This window comes from Camelina sativa, chromosome 20 (assembly GCF_030686135.1).
Source record: "Camelina sativa cultivar CO46 ecotype springtype chromosome 20, ASM3068613v1".
Taxonomy (NCBI): domain Eukaryota; kingdom Viridiplantae; phylum Streptophyta; class Magnoliopsida; order Brassicales; family Brassicaceae; genus Camelina; species Camelina sativa.
In genome coordinates, this window is record NC_141899.1 from 30,465,951 (window position 1) to 30,488,272 (window position 22,322).

General features: G+C 39.7%; 3 protein-coding genes across 4 annotated transcripts; all 3 read right to left on the reverse strand.

Annotated features, from left to right (window-relative positions):
* Positions 1-2,255: 2,255 nt before the first annotated feature.
* LOC147919646 (uncharacterized) lies at positions 2,256-2,762 on the reverse strand. The gene has a single exon (XM_087504034.1). It carries the CDS (start codon positions 2,760-2,762, stop codon positions 2,256-2,258), a length of 507 nt encoding a protein of 168 aa, XP_087360160.1.
* Positions 2,763-7,035: 4,273 nt separating this feature from the next.
* On the reverse strand, positions 7,036-9,368 carry LOC104771602 (berberine bridge enzyme-like 25). 2 transcript variants are annotated; one of them, XM_087503511.1, is made up of 2 exons: positions 8,676-9,368; positions 7,036-8,468 (listed from the first exon to the last, which is right to left on the reverse strand). In XM_087503511.1, the coding sequence occupies exons 1-2, from the start codon at positions 9,182-9,184 to the stop codon at positions 8,153-8,155; spliced, it is 825 nt and encodes a 274-aa protein (XP_087359637.1). In that variant the 5' UTR covers positions 9,185-9,368; the 3' UTR covers positions 7,036-8,152. The 2 variants fall into 2 exon arrangements, with proteins under 2 accessions (XP_087359637.1, XP_010494453.2); XM_010496151.2 differs by having other exon boundaries at positions 8,676-9,314.
* A 9,517-nt stretch (positions 9,369-18,885) lies between these two features.
* Positions 18,886-21,608, reverse strand: LOC147919647 (uncharacterized). Its single transcript, XM_087504035.1, has 3 exons — positions 21,086-21,608; positions 19,537-19,748; positions 18,886-19,470 (listed from the first exon to the last, which is right to left on the reverse strand). Exons 1-3 carry the CDS (start codon positions 21,606-21,608, stop codon positions 18,886-18,888), a joined length of 1,320 nt encoding a protein of 439 aa, XP_087360161.1.
* Between the last annotated feature and the right edge of the window lie 714 nt (positions 21,609-22,322).

Genomic DNA, 22,322 nt, shown 5'->3' on the forward strand with positions numbered 1-22,322 from the left:
TTCCCATATGTGATCAAGTACAAAAAAGGTAAGGATAATGTCGTTGCCGACGCATTATCTCGCAGGTATGTTTTACTTACTTCTTTAGATGCAAGATTGTTGGGTTTTGAGCAAATAAAGGACTTGTATGCTGATGATTCTGATTTTAGCAAAATATTTCAATCTTGTGAGAAGTTTGCTTTTGGAAAATATTATCGCCATGAGGGTTATTTGTTCTTTGAAAATAGACTTTGTGTGCCTCACTCTTCTTTGAGAGAATTGTTTTTAAGGGAAGCACATGGAGGTGGTCTAATGGGTCACTTTGGAGTTGCTAAAACCTATAAGGTGATGCAAGAACATTTCCACTGGCCGCACATGAAACGAGATGTTGAACGACTTTGCGAACGGTGTGCGACTTGTAAGCAAGCTAAGGCTAAGGTTCAATCCCACGGTTTGTATACCCCTTTACCTATTCCTTTGCATCCTTGGACTGATATATCTATGGATTTTGTGGTTGGATTGCCTAGGACTAGGGCAGGTAAGGATTCTATTTTTGTGGTGGTTGATCGCTTTTCTAAAATGGCGCATTTTATTCCTTGTCATAAAACTGATGATGCATCTCATGTTGCTAGCTTGTTCTTTAGGGAAGTTGTTCGATTGCATGGCATACCTAAGACTATAGTTTCTGACCGTGATACTAAGTTCCTTAGTTATTTTTGGAAAACTTTGTGGTCTAAGCTAGGAACTAGGTTGCTTTTCTCTACTACATGTCATCCGCAAACAGATGGTCAAACTGAAGTTGTCAATAGAACTTTATCCACATTGTTGCGTGTGCTTATCAAGAAGAACCTTAAGACTTGGGAAGATTGCTTGCCGCATGTAGAATTTGCTTATAATCATTCTATGCATTCTGCGACTAAGTTTTCTCCATTTGAAATTGTTTATGGGTTCAACCCCACTTCTCCTTTGGATCTAATGCCTTTACCTTTGAGTGTGAGAACAAGTCTTGATGGCAAGAAAAAGGCAGATTTAGTTAAACAGGTTCACAAAAAGGCTAAGGAGAATCTGGAGGCAAGGACGAAGCTTTATGAGAAATATGCGAACAAAGGGCGTAGAGAAGTCATCTTCAATGAGGGTGATCAAGTGTGGGTTCATCTTCGGAAGGAGCGTTTCCCGGAGGAGCGAGCATCCAAGCTAATGCCGAGGATTGATGGACCATTCACAGTGCTGAAAAGAATCAACAACAATGCCTACCAACTCGACCTCCAAGGTAAGTACAAAGTTAGTGGCAGTTTCAACGTTTCTGATCTTCTTCCTTATTGTGCAGATAATTCGGATTTGAGGTCAAATCCTTTTCAAGTGGGAGAGGATGATGAAACCATGGAAAGCTCAACCAACGAACATGGACGTGAGCAGCAGCTTGAACCAGAGGAAGCACCGGAGGAGCAGCTTGTACCAGCGGAAGCAGCGGAGGAAGCACTAATCGTTCCGGCGGGTCCTATAACAAGGTCACGGTCCAAGAGGTTCAACCAAGCCATCACTGGACTACTCAAGGAGCTGGACAAGAACCAAGAAGACATGGCTCAAACCACTATGACGTTGCTCACAGCTCAAGGTGCTCGGTAAAGGATAAAGTGTTACTTTGGTGCTCTTTTTCCCTTGGTCAAGTTTTGTCCCATTGGGTTTTCTTGACAAGGTTTTTAATGAGGCCTAAGTAACATTTTTAAGCCCCTTTGCCAGCCCAATTCGTGGTCCAAGGTTCCCCACAAAGGCCTTGACCCATTTTCTATCTCTTTCTCATTCAAACTTTGCATTTATTGCTTTTGTAATTTTCTAGACATCTTGCATGAGCTTGAACTTGAACTTGCAAGTTGTCTAGGGTTTTCTCTCCTCTATCTCGTCCTCCCCTTCTCCTATTTAAAGACCATGTATCTCTTCTTTGTTTTTCATCAAACATTTTAATCAAAAACCTTTCTTTTACTTGTTTGATCTGAGAAGTGTGTAATATCTTCTCAACTTGTTTTCTTCTTAGTGTGTAATATCTAAGTTGGATTCGAGCCTGAAGTCTAAGAGATTTTCATCTCTCTTGGAAGTTCACTTCAATCCCCCTTTTCATCCGCTGCATCATTTCACCATTCTTCATCTTCGATCCGCTGCATAAACCACCCTTTCACCTTCCATTTCGTGGATCCATTGCATCTTCGGTCTCTTGATCTTCATCAGTCCGATCCATCTCCTTCAAAACCTTGCGAGTGTGTTCTTGGGAAGCAGATTCCTCACCAGGAGTCTATTAGCAGACCTCGACGATTACGTGTTGGACAAGCAGACTGCCGATGACCTGATTCTCCACAAGAAAAACACCGCAGAGTGCCCGAGCGATTAGGATGCAATGCGTCTTGAGGCACAATAGCAAGCTCACCTTTCGGTGCTGCAATATCAGAAACAAAAGTTGAAGAACTTGGAGGCAGAGAATTACGAAACGGTCGTGAAGAACTCCAACTTGAAAAATTTCCACAAATTTGTGCTTCAATTGTGAGTGCTTGTTGATGAGCTTCAGCAACTGTAAGAGGATTGAAAAGGTTGATTGTATGGTGAATTTTTTGTTTTAATCCACCAACAAAACGTGCCACAACTTGTTGTTCTGTATCGTTGATATCAACTCTTGTGATAAGCAGAAAAAAATCAGTGGCATATTCTTCAACAGAACGAGGACCTTGATGTAAATTGTGCAAACGCTGAAACAGCAAGTGGTCGTAGTTGTACGGGAGAAACGTCTTGCGCATCTGCTTCTTTAATTTATCCCATGATTCAATTTTTTTTCCCTAATCGAGCTCGAGATGCTTTCAATTGTGTCCACCAAGCGGCCGCTCTATTGCGGAATCGCATAGCTAGCACTAGAACACAACGTTCTAGAGGGACATGTTTGAATTCTAGAATCTCCTCCACATTAACAATCCAATCAAGCAGCTCCTCTACAGCTTGTCCACCATGAAATTCTGGAATTTCAGACTTGAATCCATGTTCCCAACGAAAGTCTTCTTCATCGGCGTGTTCGATCACAGGAAGATGGTGCTTATCATTGTGATTCAGTCCAGCAAAAAGGTTTTCATCAAATTTGTCATCATCTTCTTCTTTCACGACTTCCTCACGTGGTGTGGGAACCTGGCGCGAATTCATAGACGTGATTGCTAACGTGAGGTTAGCAATTTGGGTTTGGAGATCAAAAATTGCTTGACGAGTGATCTCAGCTTCGGTGGGAGGTGTAACTTTCTTTGCTCTCGGAATCGTAACTGGAACGTAGCAAAGCTCTGATACCAACCTGGCGCAGCGTGGGAACCGGATAGATCAGCTCAACCAAGGAACTCGTTAGAATCCTTGCTTGGGACCTACTTCTCATGAGATGAATCTAATTAAATCTGCACAAGGCTTCTTGTTTTGATGAACTTAATCGAATCAAGACAAGGGACAGAGAATAATTTCGTTTGATTAATTATCAAAAAGCTGCATAACAAAGAAGCAATAGCAACACTTATATAGAGAACGATAAAAACCTAGCTACCCAAAGAAAAGGAAGTAATGATAATTCAAAAATAGAAGGTTAACATAACACCCAAAACCCAACGACAAAGAAGAAAAGGAAAATGGTCTTTTATGCAACACTTGATGCAACAGCTGCATCAGGCTTTAAGCATAAAAGTAGAAACATAAGACATTAAGTAGTAGTCCATGAGAATTGTGATACAAATGCCTAAAGGTAGTTTGGAACATGTGAGGTCACGGTTACTTGAAAGCACATCCTTGAGGGACTTGACAGATGATATGTATGTCATGGTCATTAGACTCTTTGACGTTGAAGAGGGAATCATATCCAAGGGTCTCCGAGAGAGAGCTTTGTCAATGATGTGAGTACGGTTGATGGTGCTCAGGTTGAGGGTAATAAAAGGTTTGGTTACGGTTTTTGGAGCAGCTGTGAGACACTTAAAATTTTTGTGGTTACCCCAACTCCAAAGGTTTAGGATCATAATGCCACTAGTCTTCAAATGTTTTGGCGGAGACTTCAAAAAGTTGATAACTTGCAATTTAAATGGTTCGTAGGGCATAAGAGATAATGAAGGGAGCTTGAAGACACATCGGTAACCACAGTTCCGTATGTATTGGATCATAATGCCGACTGTATTCAAGCTACTAACTTCAAAAGCATACTCCCAAGGTGATACTTACAGCAGGTTGTCTAAGGAAACTTTAACCAAACTAGAATCAAAGGTAGTTCATTGTCCAATTGCAGTATTCAAACAAAAAGTTCCATAAATCTACACAAAGATTGGCTAGAGTGGGAAAGCTTGGAGTTCCGATCGTACCTGGATAGAAGCGAAGTAAGCTCTTGTGGGACACCTTGTGTTGATGGGCTCAAAAGCCTTAATGGGCCGAGATTTTGTAAATCCGTCAGTGGATACCCTAGTTTTCCAGATGGAGGCGGAGGATTGCTCATGCGGCGGCCAGGTTGAGACGACATCTAATTCAGGGGATCAGGCATCTCAGTCGCGGGGGAGGATGCTCGGTGAGGATTCATTGCGGGGCTGGAGACATCGGAAGGGGACACAGGGATCTCAAGATCTCCGGGACTCGAGGGCAAAACCAAGGTGAGATGGCCGTCGTGTGCCGTCAACGACTCCACCAGGCAAGGCACCAATGATGGACCAAACGGATCTGCTCCTGCCATCGCTCATACCTGGTCTGAGATCTCCTTCTGGTGAGTCAAGAGCCTAGATCTGAGGGTTGCTGGTTCTTCGGATACCATTTCCGGGTAGGAGGTGGTTTGCGGGTAGGAGCTGCGAAGCCCCAACCAACAGTGGACCTCCTTGGCTTTACAAGCGGCTATTTGATGCATGTTGTTGGTGGGGGTTCGGGAGGAAAATAAAGGAAGCACAAGCATAACTATAATTAAAAAGAAGAAAGAGTATTGAGTACAGGAAACAGGAAGAAGAGATCGTGATATGTCCCGACGCCTGCAAATTTTTCTTTCGCCGGCGTCGGAGAAAAGCAGTGGTGGGAGTTTCTCGATTCTTGTGTCTGAGAGAGAAAAGTCGAGTCAGACAATAGCTAATTTAGCTTTGTAGTGTTTTGTGTGTCTGAAAATGTTTAACCCCCTTCATACATACATACATACATCTCTATATACTTATTTTAACCAATGTTGTTAGAAGTTTAACCCTACTACATATTACAAAAAATGTCATTATATTTTAATTAATTTCATAACTAATTTATATTGGTTTATAAAATAATAAAAATTATTTTCAAAATTATTTAACAGATTTCAATTATTGTTTTAGAAATTTTCGGAAACAAAAAAACTATTCATAACTATTATAAAACTTAATTTTATTTATAAAACTAAGATAAAATATTTGCATCTCTAAATCGTTTAATAATGACATATATATTGTAAAACTAAGTTACAACATTGCTTATATTTAAATATATATAATATTATACCTAATTTATTAGATATTTTTTGCACTGCACATCGATACAATGATATCTTATTAAAATCTAAGGAATCACAAATGTTATATTTTATTCAATATAGTATATACAGTTAAAAAAAATAAAAAAGTCAAATCGAGGTTTCTAAACACGACCGCTTCAATACAGGTTTTGTTTTATTTTTTGGATTTTACCAAATTTAGATAATTCATGGATTTAAACATTATATCATGTACCAAAGTCGGGTTGAAATCAGAGTATCAAACTAGTAAATTAAATGTAAAAGGTTATAAAATGTATAAAGTAGATCAAATAAAACTTTTACTATTATTTATAACTAACAAATTACAGTATATTTTACGTAGATATTTTCCCATGCTATACAACACGGGTAACCATCTAGTATGTATATATAATTCTTTTCATAAAATTTTGATTTAATCTCACAATCATATCAATAAAAGCATAATTTTTCTTTTGCATATGCTATGATTTGGGATTTCAAAACGAATAAAAATTACTTATAAATGATTGTGTGTGTTTTTTTTCAAATTGAGAACTTGCCACTGACTGATAAGGTCTTAATCAGTGTTTATAAAAACACTAGACTTTAAATTTTTTTTCATCGTAAGATTATAAGTATTTATACATGTCAAGGGTGAAGATCCTAGAATAAAGAAGATGTACATGAGTCAAAGATTTAACCTAATCTACTCTAAACGTAAACCAACAAACATAATCGACTTAGTTAAGGAGACGTGAATTTGGCTTCTTAGCACATATGAGGTGTTGAGATATCTATGGCCCATCAATACTCCACCCTCCAAAATAACTTTGTCCACAAATTTCTAGAGAAAAGAACCTGCATCTTCGTGGATAGCTTCTTCCCATCTCCTCTGTCCATGTACGTCTCCATCGCAGCTTGTCCACAGTTAAAGGGTCGCTTCCCATTTCTTTCAAACGAAGACTCCTTAACACGACCAAAGCTCACATGGGATGAAACACTATTATGTTTCTTCACCATCTTCATCTTCTTCATCTCATCATGTAGGCCACGTTGAAGTGTAACAACATCTTCCATGATTGCATATAGAACAACCATATCGCTAGTTTTTTTTGTTTTTTGTTTTTTTTTTAAAAATACTGAAAAATAAAGAGTTTGATACCACAACCATGGTCTGAATCAAACAGAGAAAAATGATTGATACCACAAAAATGGTCCGGATCAAAACCAAGATAGATAGTGGATGGAATGTTGCTTTTGATACCACGAAGTGGTCCAGAACAAAAGCGAGATAGCTTTGATACCAATTGATAAGGTCTCAATCAGAGTTTATAAAAATACTAGACTTTAAATATTTTTCAACATATCTTTCATCAAAAAATTATAAGTATTTATACATGTCAATGGTCAAGATCCTAGAATAAAGAAGATACATTATACATGAATCGAATATTTAACCTAATCTACTATAAACAAAAACAAACAAACACAATCGACTTAGTTAAAAAGACGTGAATTTGGCTTCTTAGCACATATGGGTTATTGAGATATTTATGACCCATCACTGACAAAAAGAAATTATAGATTTTTAACAACTTGATTGAAAACAAGAACTAGCTTTAAGCACAATATTAATGATTGGGTCTAGGAAGGGTACAAAAGAACCAGTTGAGTGACTCATAAGAAGAAGCAATGTTTCGAAACTTGAAAATTGAAATAAAACAACTTACCTCACTCTGTCACAACAAGCATGCCTTTATATTATAGGTAGAACATTTTCTGAAATACAGAATAATCATTGTCTGATTCTTCTAGTTAATGTTGTACTCTTACCTTTATTTTTATATTGATGTGGTTATCATGTGCTTAGCTTCGAACGGGCCAAGTTGGGATACTCTGCTCGTGTCTGAAGAAGTTCTCTGGATCAACCTTTGTTTTAATCCTCACCAATCTGTTGAAATTGTCTTTAAAGTAATTAGCTCCCCATGGTTTAGCTTCTATGAAGTTAACCTTTGAATTGTTTTTGTTCTGTCCCAGGTCTAGATCTCTGTAGTTCACATATGCTTGTCTTGGATTGCTTGAGACATAAGGTGTCATATAACTGTACATCTCTCTGATCCATTTGATTCGTCTGTTTGGTCTCTTCTCGCTGTCTGACCAGCTCCTGTAATATTGAATCATGAAGATGGTTCCTTTCCTATGCGGAAATGGGATCTCTGATTCAGGGATTTTATCCATCATTCCACCGTAGGGAGTCCAGATCACTAAGGCTGCGTCTTCTTCAAGCAACTTCTTCATCATGCCTTTGAGCCCTACAATAGGAATAGGTTCTTTAGCGAAATCTGATTTCGCTTTGAAGTAAACTTTTCCGATCGGTGACTTCGCTTGAAGCAAAATCTCAACAGGAGGAGGAGGGCTAGTTGGGAATCCAGAGTTGTAAATAATGGATTTTATCCAGCTCATTTCTATACAATCCATCTGAGTTAGCCCTAGTTCTGGAAAACCCTTCTTCATAACCTCAAGCAAGGTGCCTTTCTTGCCAAGAAACTGACCTATGTAGGCCATCGTCACAGTCTTGTTTCCATTGTTTCCAACTACGCTAAAGAACACTCGTAAGAAGAGCTCTTCCACAAGCTTGTCCGCAACTCGTTGCCACTTGGAAAGAATCTTGAAACTTGCATCTTACTCCAATGTTTTCGTGACCGTGAACACGGTTAGGGTTTTAGGAACAGGAACAAGTTTGATCTTCCATGACAAGATTATCCCAAAACTCCCTCCACTGCCTCCTCTAATGGACCAAAACAGATCCTCCCCCATCGCGGCTCTGTCGAGTAATTTACCATTAACATCAACGATCTTTGCGTCAAGAACATTATCTGCAGCAAGACCATACTTCCTCATCAAGGAACCGTATGCACCCCCTGTTATATGTCCACCTATGCCTAAGCTCGGGAACACACCTGCAGGGAATCCATGAATCTTGCTCTTTTCTGCAATTCTACAGTCAACAAAACAAAGATTCAATAGTGAAATATTGTTCACTCTTGTTGCAAGTACTAGTTAAAAATTTGTTACCGAATACTTTGTTACACGTTAATGTGTAACACAAGGTTTACAAACTTATAAACCTCGTTATATAATTTAGAAATGTGATATTTGTATAGAAAACTATAATATATAAAATCAAACGACTTAATTATATTACCTGTAGTAAAGCTCACCAATCGTAGCACCGGATTGAACCCAAGCACTATTGTTTTCAATATCAACATTGATCTGTCTCAATTTCGACAAATCAATCAATATAAACGGTGTCTCGATCTGTGAGACATAAGACACGCCCTCGTAATCGTGACCGCCGCTTCTAACAAGGAAATGAATTCCAAGTTTCTTAGAACAGATGATGGAAGCTTGGACGTGAGATTCGTGAACCGGTTTAAATATGAACCCCGGTTTAGGCATTGAGTTGGTCAAGAACCGTTGGTTTTGAGCCCTTGATTCAAAGACTTCAATGAAGATGGAAGCGTTTCTTTCAGAAGTGAAGAACGTTCTCTCAATTGGGAAACCAACATTTGTGTTTCTTTGGAGACACTCAATGAAACCATCTTGTACGGATGCTGAAGAAGTTGGTGTTATAGTAGCATATAATGAGATACATAGGGAAAAAAACGAGATACAAGAAAATTTAGGAAGTGGTTTTGAAATTCCCATCATTGCAGGTTGCAGCCAATAGTATATGCATGCAAGATAGAAGCCAAATACATTAACTATATAGGCTTCACGCTTCAATATGGAACTAGACAACTAGTTGTTTTTTTCTTTTTTCTTCTTCTTCTTCTTGTCAACGAAGAAATGAGTTTACATTTTTTTTTTCTAAATATAAATGATTGTTATATATAAAATCAGATCCACTGATTTTTGTTTTTTATTTCTACACTCAACGATATTAGGTGGAAAATGATAGGAGCGTGACCACCAATTTTCACGTGTTTTGAAAACGTTAAAATACATCGCATTAAGATGGAAAAAAATGTAAAAAAATCATATGGTTTCAAGTTGTTTCAAATTCACCAGGATTTACTTTATTGTAACATAAAATCAGACAGAAGAAAAGAAAAAGTAGTTTACTTTACTTGTGATCCCGTGATAAAATAGTTTTAGACATTGGAAAAACATGTAATTTGACAAGTATGGCAACAGATAGCAAAACAATGTCAAGTAGGTGAATCTAAGATTCTAAATCCGAAATATATGATTAATGATAAAAATCTTAGATGGTTTTTCGATTTTAAGAGATTAAAATATTTATGTTTTGTAAGTTTGCCAGCTAAATGTAATATAGATATGCTTATTTTGGTTATCAAATGGTAGCAATATTAGTACATATCACTATATTGCATGACCAATTATCTCCATTTTTGTGTATATATATATATATATATATATAGAAGTGATTCTAACAAAATCTGATGAATTAAGAGAAAAAAACACATATGTATAAGTTTGTGTAAACAAGTTTATTAGTTTAGAGAAATATTTAATAAAAACCTACAGTTTGAGAGTATTATCAAGTATCAATTTTTATAAGACAAAAGCAAGATTAAAATACTTAAAATTTATATCCAAAAGTTTTATTGTCATCTTAAATAAGACATGGATGAAAGCCGGTTTACAAAAATTCAAATAAAATAATTCATTCAGATAACTTGATTCCCTGTCATTCAGATAACTTAATTCAAATAAGATAATTTCATTCAGATAATCTGATAAAAATTAATTACAACCTTAAAAATCTTTATAATTTTTGTTAAAAATTATTTAAGGTTTATGTGGGGGTCCGAGAAAATAAATGTTCTAAATTATCTCGGAAATTAGAGTGAAATCAGTTAATTTCACTAGGTTTATTAAGTTGGTCAATTTATTAATTAAACAAAAAATGGTTTAATTAATTATTTGTTTAGCTAAATCTTGATTTGGTTAAAAATTTAGGCCTGGACATTCGGTTTTTTCGGTTTAATGGGTTTGGTTTAATCGGTTTTTTAGTTTTTCGGTTATCTAAAAATCTTGCCGAATTAAACCGAATAAAAATTTGGTTCGATTTATTCGGTATTCGGTTTATTCAGTTCGGCTATCTGCTCTAAATTCTATTCCAAATAGAACCGAATTAACAAAAAAATTCGGTTCATTCGGTTAACCGAATTAAAATTACAATTATGCGTCCTCTAAGAAACGCATAGATACAAGCGAGAAGCCGTATCAAGGTTATAGAAATTTACCATGTACAAACAATCAGTGGCGGACCCAAGAAATTTTTTTAGGTGGGTCAATAATTTTTTTAAACAGTTGAAAAGAAAAAAAAACAACTTTTTAATGTGGTAATGGGGAATCGAACTCGGGTTTGGGGTGTCACACTTAGAGGGGAAAACCAACTTGGCTGCAGAATCTTCAAGAGTTTATATGCAAAACTACATATTTCAATAATTTAACCAGGTCAGTTGACCCACCTATTTCCTATGTAGGTCCGCCATTGCAAACAATAAAACAAATGAAAAAGGATTTAACATCAGACCGAACAAATCCGAGTTTCCAACACAAAAACTCGGGGTTGCAACCAGAGTTGGCGCTACATCTCTTAAGGACGCTTATCTTCTTCTCCATCTTACACCCCGGGGTTGCAAGTTGCAACCACCAACGGAAGGGGGAAAAGGGATGGAGTCGTTGTGGTTGTTCAGATAGTTCAGTGGTGGTGATAGAGGAAGGGAGAGTGAAGCTTCGGTAGTGGCGAGAGAGTAGAGAAGGCTGAGGTTGATTTCGGTCGAGAAAGGAAAGGGTATCAAGTCGATGTTGTGTTGATATGCTCATGTCATTGTGTGTTGACGACATTTGTTGTGAGTAGAATGACAAGGAGTTTGTTTTTATGCTTATTTTTCCGTTACGGCTTTGTGGTTGTTGCTTCTTTAACCTCAAGAATCATAGATCTACGGAATCCACTAGAACAAATGCTCAAGCTCGAGCTTTGTCTCTCTACAACTGTTTCTTCTTCTCTCTCACTTTCTCTCTCAAGAATCTAACAACCTTTTTCTAATGAGGAAGATGAATGATATATGAAGAAGATAAAAAACAAAGAGAAAAGAGACGATTGACTTCTGTTAGTCGCAGTCGGTCTTGATCAGCCCACGTGTCACAATCTGGACCGTTTATCCACCAAGCTGAAACCTTCTATACTCATTAGAGTCTTCGCCACACTTAGTATAAACGTCATAATACCACAAAACCTCCCCTTGACGTTTATACGACTTGTTCTAGTCTTCCTCTGGATTCTTACTCTGGTACCTGAACACACTCGTTCACCACACTCGTTCACCTGACTTCATATCTTCTGAGTAAACCCACTCAGCTGTTACTGGAGCTTCAGCTCCAAACTAGTTCTTAGTAACTCTGAGTAGTTCCGAAGCTTCTTGGAACTTACCCACTGGCAATACCTTAGTGAAAATATCCGCTGGATTGTACTCTGTTGCAATCTTCACCACTTGCACTACTCCGTCGCTGATCAACTCCCTGATAAAGTGATACTTCACGTCAATGTACTTGGTTCTATCGTGATACACAGCATTCTTCGCCAAGGCTATGGCACTCTGAGAATCACTATGAATCTTTACTGATCCTTGATCGTATCCAAGCTCATTCATAAGACCTTTCAGCCAAACTGCTTCTTTCGCAGCTTCTGCCAAGGCCATGTACTCAGCCTCTGTAGATGACAGCGACATTACCTTTTGTAGAGGCGATCTCCGACTGATAGTGTTACCTCCCAAAGTAAACACCATTCCTGTAATAGACCTTCTCCTGTCCTTATCTGTAGCATAGTCCGAGTCACAAAACCCTTGCAGTATGAACTCTCCTTCCTTCTTATTGCACAGTTTCCTCTCCAGAGCTCCATGAATATACCTTAGAATCCACTTCACTGCTAACCAATGATCTTTCAAAGGTTTACTCATAAATCTGCACACCAGACCAACTGCATAAGCCAAATCCGGTCGAGTTCCAATCATCGAGTACATCAAACTTCCTACTGCACTCTAATACAGAACCTTCATCATCATATCTTCTTGCTCCAGGTGCTCTTCCTCTGCAGCTGCTCTCAACTTGAAATGTGCTCCCAGAGGTGTATCCACACAATTCACTTGGTCCATTCTGTAGTTACCCAATACCTTCGACAAATACCCTGTTTGAGATATATGAAGTGTACCTTTCTGCCTATCCCGTGTGATCTCCATTCCCAGTATCTTCTTAGCATCTCCTAAATCCTTCATTTCAAACTCTGAACCCAAAAGAGCTTTCAGCTTGCCAACTTGTTCCTTGTCCTTCGAAGCTATGAGTATATCATCCACATACAGTAATAGATAAATATACTCACCACTTGATAACCTCCTGAAGTAGATGCATCAGTCATATTTACTCCTTTCATACCCATTACTCTGCATGAACTCATCAAATCTGTTGTTCCACTGCCTTGGAGACTGTTTAAAGCCATACAGTGACCTCTTCAGGAGACACACCTTCTCTGGGTACTTGCTATTGACATAACCTTCTGGTTGATCCATATAAATGGTCTCCTCCAAGTTACCATGTAAAAACGCTGTCTTAACATCCATTTGTTGAAGCTCCATATCAAAATGTACCACCATCGAAAGAACAAACCTTATAGACACGTGCTTAACAACCGGTGAGAAGATCTCCTGATAATCTATGCCCTCTTTCTGTGAATATCCCTTAGCCACTAACCTTGCTTTAAACCTAGGACCTTCGACTCCTACGATCCCTGCTTTCCGCTTGAAAATCCATTTACATCCTATCGGCTTCTGGGTTTCAACTCTATCAACTAGCACCCACGTATCGTTCTTCAGCAGTGACTGCATCTCTTCATTTGATGCTTCCATCCACTTATCACCATCTGGATCATTGACCGCATCTTGAAATGATCTCGGTTCAACAATGCCACCATCTTCAGTAACCAAATAAGCATACCCTGACGTTTCAGTTAGAACCTGATCCAGGGTCTCCTTGCTAGTTTCATAGTCTTGCAGTCTTTCCGGAGGTTTAGTCTGTCTTCTCACACGATCTCTCGCCAGTTGATAGTTGTCAGTTACAACTTGACCATGACTGACTGACTCTGCTACCTCCCCTTGAACCACTGAGCCTTTGTCCCTGTTATTACCTGCACATTCAAAACTAGACACCTTATTAGTATCAAAAAAAGTTTCTGAGGACATACCTGGCAACACCTCTGATATGACATCCTTGTACAGAACATCTTCTCTGAAGACCACATAATGACTAACAACACATTTTTCTTCTTCGAGAAGCCACACTCTAAACCCTTTTACTCCTTCTGGATATCCTGTAAACACTCCTTTCTTAGCTCAAGGATCTAACTTGCCCTCAGTAGAATGAACATAGGCAACACACCCGAATCTTCTCAAACCGGAGTATCTAATAGACGATGAAGACCACAGTTCTTCAGGAATTTAAAACTCGATAGCTGTCGATGGTGATCTGTTGATCAGATATACTGCAGTTGAAGCGGCTTCCGCCCAGAACTTCTTTTCCAACCCACTCTCGCTAAGCATACTTCTAACCTTGTTCATGATGGTCCGATTAAGCCTCTTAGCAATCCCATTTTGTTGGGGTGTATAAGTACACGTCCTGTGTCGAACTATTCCTTCCCTTTTACAGAACTCATCAAATTTGTGATTGCAGTATTCTAACCCATTATCCGTCCTTAGTCGCTTTACTTTCCTTTCACTATGCACCTCAACCATCTTCTTCCATTCAACAAACTTGTTGAACGCTTCGTCTTTGGTCCTAAGGAAATAAATCCAAACATTTCTTGACCAATCATCAGTGAAGCTAATAAAGTATTGGCTTTTGCCCAAACTAAAAGGCACACTCGGTGATCCCCAAAGATCTGAGTGAATATAGTCCAGCTTTTCCTTGGTAACATGTTGTGCAGCACCGAAACTTGATTTGTGTGTCTTCCCTACAATACAATCCTCACAAAACTTTATTTCTGACATCTTGTCACTTCCGAAATAGCCTTTCTTTGCCAATACCTCCAAAGCTTGTTGACCAATATGCCCCATCCTACTGTGCCACAGCTGTGTTCGATCCGGACCACCTGACATTACCATCAACGCTTCTGACAGTCTTGCACGTCCTTGAAGAATATAAAGAGACAACCTCCTGTTGCCTCTCATAACTACTGTTGAACCTTTTAACACCTGTAAAACTCCATTACCTCCTACAAATTCACATCCCTTAGCCTCTAAGCTACCCATGGATATAAGATTCCTGGTAATATCCGGCATATACCTGACCTCCTGCAACACAAACCCTGAACCGTCTGCATTGTCAAACCTAACACTGCCAATGCCTTTCACTTCTGCGTAGGAGTTGTTCGCCATCCTCACTCTACCATAACTCATCTCTCTAAACTCTGTCAAGTAGTCTCTCCTTGAAGTCATATGGAACGAACACCCTGTATCCATTATCCACTCATCCTGGTCCGACTTGTCCTCACCAATGTTAACTTCTGATGCCACCAATCCTAGCAGTTCTTGATCATCAGCTTTGACCAGAGCAGTCTCTCCCTTCTCGCTTGATTGAGACTGATTCTTGTTCCTCTCAAGCCACTTATAACATTGCCTTTTAAAGTGTCCTTCCTTCCCACAAATCCAGCAGATCTTCTTTCCTTCTCTGGATTCGAACCTCGAACCACCACTGTTACCTTGACCTGTTTGGCTTGTCGAACCTCTTGTGAGAATCTTTCCTTGAACATACAAGCCTTCACCAGCTTGACCAGATAACCAAGATTCATCTCGCAACTCCAACTCCTTTGACTTAGCAGCACTGATAACATCTTCCATCTTTATGCCATCACGTCCATACTTCAGCGTCTCCTTCAACATATCATACTTCTCTGGTAGAGAGCTCAAGATCAAGATTGTCTGAACCTCATCCGGAACCTGAATCTGAAGATTGTTCAGATCTGATATCATCTTCAAGAATTCGTCTATATTCTCGTCCAGTGATTTTGAATCCTGCATCCGGTAGTTGTAAACCTTGAGTTGAAGATAAACGCGATTTGGTAAAGACTTCACCAGATACAGATGCTCAAGCATAGACCATGCTTCCGCTGCAGTTGTACACTTGTCAATCTTCCTTAACACCTTATCTCCCACATTGAGTAAGATAATATCCATCGCCTTCCCACTGCAACTAACTCTCTCCTCTTCATCCTCGATCCACTTCTTCTTTACCGCTGGATCCGTTTCATCTTCCTTAAGCTGTGGAGCTACATCTTCTTGCTCCGTCAAAACATCCTTTAAACCTAGAATCCTAAGATGAGCAAACATTTGTGTCTTCCACAAAGAGAAATTGCCAGATCCATCGAACACTGAGATCTTGAGCTTCGTATTCTTCATGCTTCAATCAGATCTCGAACAGATACTCCAAGCGCCAAGCTCTGATACCAATTGTTGCTTCTTTATCCTCAAGAATCTTAGATCTACGAAGATTGATCTCTCTCTCTCTCTCTCTCGATCTCTCGTTTGTGAATGTTTGAACAGGAAGCGTAAAGGACACAAAGAGTTTTACGAGTTCGGATCCTAAGGTAGGATCCTACGTCTCGCCGGAGTAAGCTCCGGAATCCACTAGAACAAATGCTCAAGCTCGAGCTTTCTCTCTCTACAACCGTTTCTTCTTCTCTCTCACTTTCTCTCTCAAGAATCTAACAACCTTTATCTAATGAGGAAGATGAATGATATATGAAGAAGATAAAAAACAAAGAGAAAAGAGACGATTGACTTCTGTTAGTCGCAGTCGGTCTTTATCAACCCACGTGCCACAATCTGGACCGTTTATCCACCAAGCTGAAACCTTCTATACTCATTAGAGTCTTCGCCACACTTAGTATAAACGTCATAATACCACAGTGGTGGTAGGGTCGTCGGACTCGTGAGGAAGAGAACCAATATGGGCCTTGGAGTCACCTTAGTTATGATGTGGCTGTGAGTTGGTATCAGAATAAAGAGGGAGACAGGGAGAAAAGATAAATTCGTGAGTTGTGGGGAGGAGAGAGAACGTGTTTTGGCGGAGGTGGTGGACCACCAGTGGTTCTGTACAGCCCTACCATGGCTGTGGGAAGCTTCTTTGATGGTGGGAAAACAGAGCTGAAGAGGAGAAAGAAAGTGAAAGAAGGTTGGAGATAAAGGCAGTGTGGAGGAGCCGACTTTGGAGGCTCGCCAGCGCCGGATCTGACATTGGTTCAGAAAGGTGAAGTTACCGGCGTAATATACCAAGAGTGCATAGCAATTGGCGGATTGTTATTCGAAGTTAAATTGAAGGAGTTATGCGTGTTACTTCCTGGACAAGTAATCGCTGAAACTCTGAAAATCTGGGTTAAGTATGAACCCTAGAAACTGTTAGAATTACGGAATCAAGACTTGAGAGAGAGAGAGAGAGAGAATCGTAAGAACACAAAGAATAAGAGAAAAGAATATGACTTAGATTAGACAATTACAAATGTGTGTTATTACAAAACAGTATAGAGCCGTTAGGGAAGAATTAATGAGGAAAGGGACATAAAGGAGTCTTCTCTTAGACGAGGTAATAGTGAAAGCGACGGCTCCTATGTTGACTTTTCTTAACGGTCACATGTGACTCTCTTCCACCAACCACTTGAGATATTTTGTGTCTCTCTTTCTCGATCCTTCTTCTCTTCCAATACAATCTCCTAAGGCCTCATTTCTTCTCCCATGTAGATGGATCGCAGCCCATTAGCTCACACTTGTACGGACGGTTGTACGGTCGGTTGTACGGACGCCCTTGTCACATAGTCATACTCTCCCTTGATCAATACTCCCCCTCAAGTTTAGCCGAGTAAAGTGACTAAACTTGGAATGCCGTGATGTATTACCTCGTTAAAAACCTCAATATACAAAACCACATGGGACAAAAATATATTGAGGGAAAAAGAGTGTAATGACCACGGCTAGAGGACTTGAGATCAAGGGTGTGTCAAGTCCACAAGTCCAAGCTTGTTGTGGATGTGATCACAAACTTGATGACTTGCGGCCTTGGTAAAGATGTCGGCCAGTTGATCCTTGCTTGGCGTGTAATAGGGAAGTGTGACTCCTTCTTCAATCTTCTCACAAACTTTGTGACAATCCAATTCGATGTGCTTAGTCCTTTCATGGAAGACTGAGTTTGTTGCAATTGGAATGGCGGCTTGGTTGTCGCAGTGCATGGGAATAGGAGTGTTCATGCTGATGCTGAGTTCCTCAAGTAGACCCTTGAGCCATGTAAGTTCGGTTGTAAGCTTCCTCATTGCTCTATACTCTGATTCGACACTTGACATTGACACCACCTTTTGCTTCTTTGACTTCCAAGTAACAAGATTGCCTCCTATATATGTGCAATAGCCGGTTATTGACTTCCTATCTGTCTTGTCACCACCCCAATCAGCATCACAATATCCCACAAGGTCAGCGTTTGAATTCTTTCCCATCCAAATGCCTTGTCCATGGCTCCCTTTGAGATAATGTAGAATCCTCTCCAGTAGGCTCCAATGATATGTTGTAGGGTTCTTTATTTATTGACTTACCTGATTCACAGCATAGCAAATATCAGGTCTAGTGAGTGTTAAATAAATTAGCTTACCTACAAGTCGGCGATAGCGAGAAGGATTATCATAAGGAGGATCCGTTTGCTCCCCCTTTCGCTCAGGTTGGTAGCCATCGAGAAGTGGTGTGTCCACAGACTTTGCTCCTAGCTTCCCTGTCTCACAAAGTAAATCAAGAGTATATTTTTTTTGTGAAAGGAATAAGCCTTCCGGGGATCGGTAGACTTCAATTCCAAGAAAATACTTAAGTTCTCCAAGGTCTTTGATATCAAACACTGAATTTAAATGAGCCTTAACCTCTTTAATACCTTCTTGATTTTCTCCTGTGATGATTAGATCATCTACATATATGAGAACAACCACTATACCTTTAGTATTTTGTAGTGTAAAGAGGGTAGCATCCGAGTGTGATCTCTTGAACCCATGATCTTTCAGTGTGGAGCTAAGTTTGTGGTACTAGCCTCTCGGTGACTGTTTTAAACCATATATTGCTTTCCTTAAGCGCAAAACCTTTCCAGGTTTGATCGTATCTTCAAGACCAGGCGGCGGTGTCATATACACTTCTTCCTCTAATTCTCCTTGTAAGAAGGCGTTTTTGACATCCATCTGCCATAGATCCCAAGACAGATTCGTAGCAAGAGAGAGGATAACCCTTACAGTGGAGAGCTTAGCTACCGGTGCAAAAGTGTCCTTATAATCTTCTCCATAGGTTTGCGTGAAGCCTCTTGCTACCAGTCTAGCCTTGTACCGTTCTATATCTCCATTGCTTAAGAACTTGATTGTAAAAACCCACTTGGAACTCACGGATATCGGCTTTGTCCCATGTATGGTTTCGGTCCATGGCTCCCACTTCATCATCAACTGCATCCAACCAGACTTTACTCTCTTTAGCTTCTTCATATGTTTGTGGTATATGGTTCTCATCTATTTTTCCAAGAAAAGCTTGGTGATCGGTTGGGAGAAGAGCAAGTGAGCAGACAGCTTGAATTGGGTGAGCAATGGCTTCATTGTTATAGTAGACTCTTTTGTCTTGTGACTTGATTCGTGCACTCCGTCTCGGTTGTGGATGTGGATCGGTGTGTTCAGTCGAGAGAAGTTTGTCTTGTGACTTGAGTCGTGCACTACGTCTCGGTTGTGGAGGCGGATCGGTGTGATCGGTCGAGAGAAGTGGTGATTCTACCAGTTCTACTTCTTCTTCGATCATGCTGTCCTCCCCTTTCGGCTCAAGAACCGTAGTATCATGTGACGCATCAGTTGGAGCAGTCGTCTGCGGTTGAGGTAAAGTCGAAGTGGGCTCGCCAGTTGAGTCAGGTGTGGTATCCTAGGATATAGTTTGATTTAGAGTTGATGATGCTCCAAGGTGATCTAGAAGGAACCGGAGGCTTGCCGACTGATCATTTTGTGTTGCAAGGTCTTTTAAGTCCTCCCAATCTTTCTTATCGAAGTATCCTTGTTCTTCAAGGAATTTGACATCACGAGAGACCCAAGTGCGCTTGTTGATAGGATCTAAACATTTGTATCCCTTTTGAGTTATCGAATAGCCAAGGAAGATGCACTTGATGCTCTTGGCTTCGAGTTTGTTTCGGAGCTCTCCACGTACTAAAACAAAACAAACACACCCAAAAACTTTTAGATGACTAATGGATGGTTTAAATTGATTTAATACCTCAAATGGTGACTGATCATCTAGAATTCTTGTTGGAATTCGGTTGATGAGATAACATGCTGTCATCACCGCTTCCCGTAATATCTCTTAGGAACATTGGTGTGAAACATCATTGATCTCGCCACTTCCATCAAATGTCGGTTCCTCCTTTCAGCGACTCTGTTTTGTTGAGGAGTATATGGGCAGCTTGTTTGATGTATAATGCCATGCTTTGCTAGATGTTCTTTGAATCGATTGCTAGTATATTCACCTCCATTATCTGTTCTAAACACTTTATTCTTAGCATTAAATTGGTTAGTAACATAATTTTGAAAGTTTGTGAAGGCATCAATCACTCTATCCTTAGAGGGAAGTAAAGTAACCCAAGTATATTTTGATTTTTTCATCTATGAAGCTCACAAAATACTTGTTGTTATCCCTAGAGACACAAGGGGATATCCAAACATCATAATGAACTAAGTCAAAGCATTTTTCATAGAAGGTAGTAGACTTAGAAAATACGGTTTTGCAATGTTTGCCAAGAATACAAGCTTCACAACTAGAATGATCAAAAGAAACATTAGGAATCATCAATTCAAGTGCTCTAGAATGAGGATGACCTAGTCTAGCATGCCACATAATTATAACATTAAATGAAACTCCAAGATGAGAGCTAAGAGAAAAAGATTTAGGTGAGCTTGGTGAAATATCTTCAAGAACATAGAGGTCATCTTTGGCTCCACCTTCACCAATCAATTTTCCAGACTCAATATCCTGAAAGTAAACATCATTAGGCCCAAATATAGCATAGCAATTAAGGTCATTAGTGGCTCTTTTAACCGACAAGAGATTAGAAGTGAACTTAGGCATGTAAAAAGCCTTAGACTCTTTGTTAAACAATTTTAAGTTCCCAACACCTTGAATTGGTATTTTGTCACCATTTGCAATTATAACACTACCTCTAGCCGGTTCAATATTTTTTTGGAGATTCGAGTTACTAATCATGTGGTGAGAGGCACCCGAATCTACTACTAGAGAGTTATTAGGCTTTAGGGTGAAGAAAGTTTTACCACTTGACTCCTTGAGAGCCAAGGATTTGAAGAAGGCTTCTAGGTCCGACTTCTTCACATAGTCTCCTGAAGTAGTCTCTTCTCCACCTTTTGATGATCCGGCTTTACCTTGTTTTACTTGGCGTGAGTGTGATTTGCTCTCGGACCATTGTTGTTTTGATTCGGACGGAGGTGAGGGTGAAGAAACCAGCATTTATCTTTGGTGTGGTTCTTCCTCTTACAATGTTCACACCCTCCCTTAGCTCTCTGGTCTTCTGGTTTGAAAACTCCTTTGTTCGCTGTGACAAGCTCCCCTTTTCCACTAAAGAGGCCTAGAGAACCTTGTTCTTTTTGAATTTGAGAACAAACGTCGTCAAGGCTGGGAAGGTTGTCCGACCTCAAGATATGCTTGATGAGGTCGTTGAACGTTGGATTGAGAGTTAGGAGAAGAGCGAACACTTTGTCTTGTTCCCTACATTCATTGAGTACAGCCGGATCCATCGTGTTTGGCCTAAGCATCTCAAACTCGGCCCAAAGAGATCTAAACTTGCCGAAGTGCTTGTTAAACTCCATATCTTCTTGGTTTAAGTCATTTATTGCTTTCTTGACCTCAAAGACACGGGTTAGGTTGGAGATGTTGCTGAAGACATTCTTAAGAGTCTCCCATAGCTCGCTTGCTGTCTCACAGTATGAGTACGCCTCGAGTATTGGAGCTTCAAGAGAGTTTTGGAGAAGGAGAGGACGGTTTGATCTTCTTCGAACCATTTGGCTTCTTCTTCGAGTCTAGCCTCCTCTTCATCTTCTTTGATGGTTTCTTTTCCATCTTCCTTGGTGGCTTTTCTTGGAGCTTTACCACCTTCGATATGGCTCCATAGTCCTCGACCACATAGTGCGGTTTTGGTGGTTCTTGACCACAGGAGGTAGTTTCCCCCTTTGAGAACGGTTGGTAACACATGTGGTTTTGAGTTTTCCATACTTGTGTGCTATGGACCGTTGGATAAAGACTTTACCCGGAGAATAAAACGAAAAGAGAATGAGAATCGAGTGAGAAGAATTGAAGAATGAGAAGAATAGAAGAGTTAGATTGTCAAGAACAACAACCTAGCTCTCATACCATGTTAGAATTGCAGAATCAAGACTTGAGAGAGAGAGAGAGAGAATCGTAAGAACACATAGAATAAGAGAAAAGAATATGCCTTAGATTAGACAATTACAAATGTGTGTTACAAGGCTTGATATAGCCATACAAAACAGTATAGAGCAGTTAGGGAAGAATTAATGAGGAAAGGGACATAAAGGAGTCTTCTCTTAGACGAGGTAATAGTGAAAGCGACGGCTCCTATGTTGACTTGTCTTCACGGTCACATGTGACTCTCTTCCACCAACCACTTGAGATATATTGTGTCTCTCTTTCTCGATCCTTCTTCTCTTCCAATACAATCTCCTAAGGCCTCATTTCTTCTCCCATATAGATGGATC